This window comes from Cryptotermes secundus, unplaced genomic scaffold (genome assembly GCF_002891405.2).
Source record: "Cryptotermes secundus unplaced genomic scaffold, Csec_1.0 scaffold1759, whole genome shotgun sequence".
Lineage (NCBI taxonomy): Eukaryota > Metazoa > Arthropoda > Insecta > Blattodea > Kalotermitidae > Cryptotermes > Cryptotermes secundus.
In genome coordinates, this window is record NW_019720605.1 from 430,288 (window position 1) to 439,168 (window position 8,881).

Here is an 8,881-nt window from a genome sequence, read left to right on the forward strand (position 1 = left end):
GGGCTGGACGTGAGGAGCCGGGATAGCGCAGTCAGTATAGCAACTGGCTACGGGCTGGACGTGATGAGCCGGGATAGCTCAGCCGGTATAGCGACTGGCTACTGGCTGCTCGTGAGGAGCCGGGATAGTGCAGTCAGTGTAATGACTGGCTATGGGCTGGAGATTAGGAGCCGGAGATCGAGTTCCAGTGGGGTCAAGAATTTTCACTTCTCCACGTCATGCACACCGGCTCTGGGGTCCACCCAACCTCCTATCCAATTGGTATCGGGGGCTCTTTCCCTTGGGGTAAAGCGGCGGAGGCGTGAAATTGACCACTAACCTTCAAATAGTGCCAAGGTCAAGAAAACGTGGGTCTGTATGTCCACTCCTCCATACGTCTTCATGGCGTAGTGCTTAACTGGTTAAGCACAGGGCCAACTTTATCTGTTTTAATTATTAATTTAGAGTCTTTGCAAGCTTCAGAATATGCTGCCTCAAGTGACAAAATCTTCAGATCCTCTCTCAGTTGAGAATGACATCACTTTCCCCATAATTATGAAATTAGTGGGTTCACCAGTGTGGGTTTTATGTAGCATATTTTGCATTCATTATATTTTGAAAAAAGAAATGGAAGCACAATGAGAGAGTACATCTGCTATTCATAGACTTCAAGAAAGCCTATGATTCAGATAACAGCGAAATATTGTACAATATTCTGATAGTGTTTGGGGAACCAATGAAACTAATTAGGCTGATTAAATGAGTTTCAATGAAAGTCCATAAACTCCATGCTAGTTTCTTGCTTGGTCTATTCTTCAACCACGAAGATGGAGGCAGCATGTTCCGCTGAACACCAGATGACTTTCAATGGACTACATGGCATTATATCCTTCATCTTCACCACCTCATGAGCAACCCCAAATGCTGCATATGAAAGTCACATGGCGACAGGTCCAAGCTGAAAAGAACATGTTCCAACATCTTTCAGGGCATTAAGTACAGTGGACCACATGGAGACTGGAACTGTAACGTAACGTGGTAACAACACCTTTGAGAATTCTGGGATACTCTTTCTTATTGGCAATACTAAAGTCTCACAGGGTTCCACAATCATGCTGTGTTGATGTCAGTATTCTAACGACCTACAGCTGAAGGCATAAAGGCTCCTATGCTGCAGTGCATATGACCTACTGACTCATGCATCAATCCAACACATGCCCAATGACTAGGGGTTCGATTTTTTATATAACCTCCACTCCTCTCTCTAGAAGAATCCCTGATTAGTTTCCAACTGAACAAATCCCATAAATGGATTAAGAAAATATACAAACAAAATTGGGATGATGTAACTTGAAGCAGACCTGCTGTAAACACAGAGTATGAATGAAGTATAGGACAAATATCTGAGCACATGTTAAATCATCCAAGAGGAAATACTGCTCAATCAAATATTTTTCTAATTGTAAAAAGCACACCTATCTGGAAGTAATATTCTTGACTAGTTCTGGCAGTAATGTTGTTACCAGTTAGCTTCTTCTCTACGCATGACCATAAGCCTGTTTTCAAATGTAAATTTCACCATCTTTTTTATTGTATTCGATAACTTTTCGCTTCATGAGAGCTGTCCCTTGATGTATACAATCCAGCTGGGTGCCATTCATGACACACAGTTGTTCCATTCTGTCCTTAATTTGTTCGGCAATTTTCCTTTTTCCTGGACACTGCACTGATGTCTGACATGGCACCTTCTCTTAGTAATGAAATTAATCACAAAATTAACAAAAGAAAAGAAGCCATACTTAAGTCATTAAGAATGCTTTACTGGAGAGTTGGAAATGAGGATAACAGAAGTGGTAGGCTCATGTGCTGATACTGTAGAGCAGCGATTTTCAACTGGTGTGCTGCGGGAGTTTAGGGAAAGATAAAAAGGTAGCAAGAAAAAATTAGGAACAAAAAAAAATCACTGAAATCCATGATGAAAAATTTGGTTCTGGCACCATGCTACTAGCTGGAAGGTTGTGGGTTTGGGTCCTGATGACGTGGATTTTTTTCAATTGACCTAAGCCTTCCAGCCTTGGAGTCGACTCAGACTCTTAACACAAATGAATACCAGGAATCTTCCTACGGGGTAAAGGGTGGCCAGCACATAAGGCTGACAACCTTACCACCAACTGTGAGCCGATTGTCTAGAAGCTATGGGAGCCTCCACGTCTCACAACCTTATGGGCCTTCACAGCCTGTTACAGGGATAGCTTTACCTTTTCTTTTTTTTTACAGTGACTAAAATTTCAGCTATAAACACAATCATATTACTTATTACTTTAGTGTAAAAATCTCTCCTTAAAAACCGAAGGAGTGCCTTGACAATTTTAACGTCTTCTTTGGTGTACTGCAATTTGAAAAAGGCTAAAAAAACTCTGCTGTAGAATATAACAGGCCTATATAGTACTGTACTCACTGAGTTCAGAGGAAAACAAAGGACCACATGTAACCAAGTGATGATCAGGAGGCAGAAAGGCAGACCAAAGAAGGACGATGTCAAGCAAGCCAAGGAGAATACAGAACTTCAAGAAACTGACATGATAGGATAGTGTGGAAACTGAGAAGCAAAGGTGGCAAGCACTGTAATCTCATGCTCATTTGTACCAATCTTTTATTTTTTATTTTCCTGAAATTTGTTTAACAATGTGAAATACAAAGAAAGATGGTTCAGTAGCAGTGTAACTAGAATAGCAATAAACATCAGTCCATCACCTGAATTTGTTCCTGATCGCATCATCTGTACCTTCAATTTCAATGGAGTCATACATCCACTTCCTGTTCTGCCTACAGAGTCAAATAAAACAAACATTTTACAAATTTAAAATGTGTGATATGATGAAAAAAAGTCAAGTTAAAGAATCACTGGTTCCAGAACAAATGATTGCAAGAGTGTAGAAATATCATGAATGGATAGATAAATACTGGTGGTAGGTTTGTAAATTACAAGAGAACAGGGCGTTAACAGTCCCCCATTACATGGCAGATATTATTTTTCCTACATTCCTTAACTATTACAAATGATAAAACAATTTCATATAAAGTGTATATTACAAATATTGTATATTTATGTACATATTTTAAAAATCAAAACACCCAATGTAATAGTAGTTTCTAAAAGTATTGATGTTCCCTCTGATGATGGTCTATAGGGACCAAAACATGTTAGGGTGCTAAAAAGTGAAGTAGTAAAACCTTCAACAGTCACACTGGACACAATTGTTTTATCATTTGTAATATTGTTAGTGTGACAGACCAGAATGAAACAAATAAAATTCCTTAACTATTCGCTGTATGAAAAATGTTTCAATGGAAGTTGCAGATTTTAAATGACATCAGTGACTACGTTATATGCTGGATGGCTGCTCACACAGGCACATAATTATTTCTTCTCTACAGCATCCAGGCCAGTTCTGAGGCTCACCCAGACTCCTTTCCAGTGGGTACTAACAGATCCTTCCCCAGGACATGAAGCTTACCACACCGCCCCCGCCCCCCGAAGTATTGAGGTTATGAATGTGTGGCACTATACGTCCCCTCCACCTTACATCTTCACGGTGTGTTGCTCAATTTTGCATAAGGCCAGCTTTACTTTAGTTTTACCATTAAGAAAATTTGAACATTTTTATTTGAGCTTCATATGAAGTAAGGGTTACACCAGATCAACATGAACCACAATTAACTCCTTCAGCAATATAGTTTCTAAAAAGAACTGAACATTACTGTCACAGAGTGCTGCAATCTTCTGAGAAAAAGAGGAACTACTATATGCAACAGCTGTCTTGCAGTTCAGAGGAACAGCAGGATATAACAGACACAACAGTGTACTGAGCCCAAAAGTTTTCCAGGATATGCACCAATGGGAACAGATGGCACATCACAGAAGAGTTCCAGAAAACATTTAAATCTGCCTAACAACTTTTAGTGTTGATCTCATCAGCTTATTTCACACTGAAATATGTTCTATATTTCCTGATATAAAACTTCATGACACAATGACAGGCCTGACCTCCCCATTATACCTTCACTTTATGTAAAGAAAGCACAATATTTTAAATAACATTTCTGACACAAAGATAATTCTAGAACAAATATTTTTACAGGTATATGGACACATGTACAGATGCATGTATATGAAATCTGTAACAAATCATTAGGGCCACCTACCTGCATTCATGGGCACATTTGCAGGAGAGACACTTTGGACATGGGAAGTGGCATCCTGGACAGGTTTCTTCAAGGCAGTCACACAAATCCTTCTCCAGTGTCATAATTACGCCCTTTTCATCATACAGGTTTGTCTGCTTCCTCCTGTTGCAAACACAACACTGGCATTACCCTACCATGATGGACATAGAACACAATTTTCCTTCAAAGATTAACACTTGTCTCACATTCCATAAACAATAAGGCAAAGTATCATAATAGCCAAAAACTTTAAATGTGCTATGCTGTGCATTTGTATGACAAAGGTACTATATCATGATTCTTTATGGGAGAGAAAGAAGGTGTCTTAAACATACTGTCATGTATCCGGGGTCTGCGTGACTAATAAGACAGGTTTCTGGATTCGATGATCAAATTTATCGGACCTTTACACAACTGGTTACAACAGTTCACAAATAATTATCTGACACACTGTCATGTGCTTCTGACTGGACACTCCAATGGAACAATTGTGACTTCCAAATGGACTCCGCTGTACTCCATTGTACTCTTTCGTACTCCTTTGTATTTCTTCATTCTCCAATTATTCTTCTGAGGACGAGGAAGGAGAGGATTATGCCACTAAAGAGTAGGCCAACTGTGCACTTTATAATTTTAGAGACAGCTCAGTCAGTATGGTGATCAGGCTACAGGCTGGATGACTGAGAAGTTGGGTTCAATTCTCAGCAGAGGTGAGAGATTTCTTTCTCTCAATAACATTCAGACCAGCTCTGGGGAGATCCTATCCAATGATTACCAGGGGCTGTCGCCCCGGGTGTAAAGTGGTAAGGGTGTGAAGGTGACTACTCACCTCCATCTAGTGCTAAGAATGGTTGTGCTGTACCTCTATTCCCCCCACACACCTTAATGGCACAGCACTTAATCAAGACCAGGGGTAATTTTACCTTAACGTGCAAGCAGCAATAACAACACAGTAAATACACGTACTTGTGAGGAAGGTGGAAGCGACACTTGCAACATTTAATTCATGATGGCAACAGACCTTAAAAAAGTTGTTAACTTTTGTTAAAGCAATAAATTTTGTAAGTCAACAATTGGTTTCTTGGGGTAGGGTGAGACTGAGTCCACTTGGTATGTTGGCCTATTTTACCAGCCATGATAGATGATGATCAGTGTGGAGCAATCGGTGGAATGGGACTTTGCAGGGGAAACCGAGGTAATCAGAGAAAACTTGCCCCAATGCCACTTTGTCCACCACACATTCCACATGATCTGACCTGGGATCAAACCCAGGCCACCATGGTGGAAAGCCAGCAAATAAGCACCTGAGTTATGGCATGGACCTAGTCAAAAATTATGAACAGTGACAGTGCAAAACATTTTAGGTTATATCCAAGAAATTTAATGCATAATGAATCTGTAATTATGCCCGTCCCCAAAGAAGACAAGAAACAACAACAATTTGTAACATAGTTACAACTAACTTGAATAGCATTTGATCCTGTGACCATGTGTGCACAAGCCCAGCATGACAACCCATGGGCTAAATTGTACTGTACTGCTGGACTACAATATTCTCCCATCTCCTTCTTCACATCATAATACAGGCCTGGGCCTGTGGAGGGGTGGGAGGGGGAGGTTCACACTGTACCACAAACACTTTTACCTGCAAGCTTTATTACAAAACATATATCCTTTTCAATACACTAACAAACATATCTCCCTTACAATGACACAGAAGCACATGAGAACAGAAAAAATTATTGTGCGTAGCACATGGTTAGTGTGCTCACAATGAAAGAGTTTACGTGCAACAACATACACACCTGATAATGGATATTGAGACATCAAAACATGTAGTGTAGTAGTGGAAGGACATGAAATAGGAGTGGTTGAACCAGGAATCACATAAAAAGCTGCACTGAAGACTGTGCTTGTGTACACACATTTAAGGTGAAAGTAAGGCTCTCCCTGTAAGAGGCCATGGAGGCCCATAGGGTTGTGAGACATCAATGTTCCCATATTTACTAGACAATCGGCTCGCAGATGGTGGTGAGGTTGTGAGCCTTACGAGCTGGCTGCCCTTTACTCCCCAGGAAGATTCATGGTACTGATTTATGTTAGAGGCTGAGTCGACCCCAGGGCCATAGTGCGGCTGGAAGGATTAGGTCATGACCAAACTGGGACTCATACTCCCAACCTTCCAGCTTGTAGCATAGTGCCTCAACCAACTACACTATACAGTGTTGAGTGAAATTAACTGAAAAATTACATCGTTAGTACGAGGTAACCAGACATCCCATCTTTAACAAGACTGTCCTGTTTCTGAGGGAGGTGTCCCACTGTCCCAACAAGGAAAAAATGGGATACCAAACAGTCTTATTTCCAGCAGAGCTGTTTTATTGAGGTTAGCCCTTTCTATGGGACTCAACAGAGTATGTGTCCCTCCCTCATCTGAGAATGGAAACAGATCCCCCTCAATCCAGTGATTGATGTTAGCTCTTTCTAAGGGACCACACTCAGTAGGTGTATCCCCCACACCTGAGCATAGAAACAGATTCAGTTTCCGAAACGTTGTGTTTTCTAGTTTCTAGAATACCGAACAATGGACGAAGTCCAAAAACCCATTAAATAATTCCATCTTGATTATAAATGTGACATATATAACATTAACAGCATAATACCATAGTGCCGGATATCTATTCAATAGGAAAATAGGCTTCACGATTTGTCTGAAACCCCTTACATACTCTCGCCCATACTACTGCAGTTTTATTATAGAATCATTATACGAGTATACCACCATCCTATGTCAATGTTGTTCCCACTTTAAAAGTTCGGACACAATGTTGGGATGTTGAACATATTTGCAGTACTTGCAAAACGTTGTGTGAGAATGACCACAAGTGGCATGTATTTGTTTCGATTTTGTTAAAAAAATACGTAAGGTAACTTTCGGTAGGTTTCATGTAGCCTTCTTACCCTCCAGTGTAAATTTTTCGTGTCAGTTTCCTCCGTTCCCTGTTGCTTCTTTCGGGGTCAAAGTTCTCCATAAACTTCATATTGTCGTTCTGGATTAATTTCTTTAAGGCTGTGGATACTTTCTGAAATATATCGAACATAACAAAGCCGTAGAGACTTATCCATTTTCAACAAGTATAGTTCAGCCTCCCACTGTTCTGTTACTACTTTCTTTTCTCACTTGTGAATTGGTGATTTCTCGCCACTCAAAACCATGATTAAAAACAACACACAAAATCGTTGACCTACCTGAGTTGTCTGTTTTGAGCCTGCCTGGCCCGAACTCAAGTCTCCCGCATCGGTACTGCAATCACTGTTCTCAAACCTGGAATTCGAGTTAGAACTGTCATCTGGATCAATAAATGATTCCATAACCGACCACCTTCACAAACGCCATAGCCCTTGCTTTGTTTTGTAATGGTCGAAAATGATCACGTGTCACGCACACTAGAACTAGAACGAACTAGAATGAACCAGAAATTTCTCATTAGAAGAAAAATGATTGAAGTTGGTGGTATATTTAAAACGTTTAAAACATTCTCAGCATTCTCAGTATATCGCATACATAAGTGTGGACTATTATAACATGCACAGTGTTATTTTCAATAGCACAAAAGAATACAAAATTTTAAGAGGTACAGAATACAGCTTTAAAATATTACAAATATTATGTTTTTGGACATTATGAATCGTCCTGTTAATTTTCGAAAAATGTTTGAAAAATAAACAAGACGGTTTTTAGATAAAGCCAAGACGATGGATATTGTCGAAAAACATAATATTTGTACGTGAAGAAGTAACAAATTATCCCCACTCTTCTTTTTCCAATTTATATACATAAAAGTAGGGGTTGAACAAGTAATTTTTCCACATAATCTCCTTCCTTTTCGATGCACGATTCGTTTGGCTGTTCGGTATTGAGGTTAGGTTATGTTACCAGGCGTGGGAGCTGTTAAAAAGAGATCCGCATTCATTTCCATTAATCGAATAGAGCGTCATTGATGTACTGTTCCTTGTGCTTCGTTTAGATATGCAGTTCAGCCTTGCAACCTATTGTATGGGCAGCAGTGCTTATATAATGGAAAGATGACACATGATTTGACCATCTGGAACACTGGACATACAAATATTGGTATAGTGCCTTATTGCTGTCACTGCATCATGTGTTCTCCACTAAAGTACTTAAATGGAAGCTGTGGTAGTGTGCAAGAATACAGGTACTGATGTCACCAAAACAATAATTTAAAAGATGTTAGAAACAGCAGACAAATAGTGAGTTAATAGTATTTAAGTTCAGTATCGTCAGCTTGCTGTGGAGCCTCAGTGTTCCGTGAAGGGTTGACGGGGACTCTGTGGACATATTTTGGAAAATCTATACAACAGAGTAACCTAACTGGAGAATGTGAAATATTTTAAATATTTGGGTAACTTGTTAACAGATGATGGAAGGTGTACTAGTGAAATTAAATCCAGGATTGCCATGGCAAAAGCTGCATTCAGCAAGAAGAAGAATCTTTTTACCAGCAAATTGGACTTAAATTTGAGGAAGAAACTAGTGAAATGCTACAATTGGAGCATAGCTCTGTATGGGGCTGAAACTTGGACACTTCGGGCAGTATATCAGAAACATCTGGAAAGTTTTGAAATGTGGTGTTGGAGAAGGATGGGGGAAGAT

The 8,881-nt window shown here is 39.9% G+C and overlaps 1 protein-coding gene and 1 long non-coding RNA gene across 2 annotated transcripts in view; one reads left to right on the forward strand and one right to left on the reverse strand.

The window, feature by feature from the left end:
- Positions 1–844: 844 nt before the first annotated feature.
- Positions 845–7,634, reverse strand: LOC111870684 (ARL14 effector protein-like). Its single transcript, XM_023863150.2, has 5 exons — positions 7,456–7,634; positions 7,168–7,289; positions 4,186–4,329; positions 2,734–2,805; positions 845–937 (listed from the first exon to the last, which is right to left on the reverse strand). The coding sequence occupies exons 1-5, from the start codon at positions 7,576–7,578 to the stop codon at positions 877–879; spliced, it is 522 nt and encodes a 173-aa protein (XP_023718918.1). The 5' UTR covers positions 7,579–7,634; the 3' UTR covers positions 845–876.
- A 5-nt stretch (positions 7,635–7,639) lies between these two features.
- LOC117282816 overlaps positions 7,640–8,881 on the forward strand; it is a 2,629-nt gene continuing 1,387 nt past the window's right edge. The window contains exon 1 of the long non-coding RNA XR_004513706.1: positions 7,640–7,841. This is a non-coding gene — a long non-coding RNA (uncharacterized LOC117282816). The remainder of the gene's footprint in view (positions 7,842–8,881) is intronic.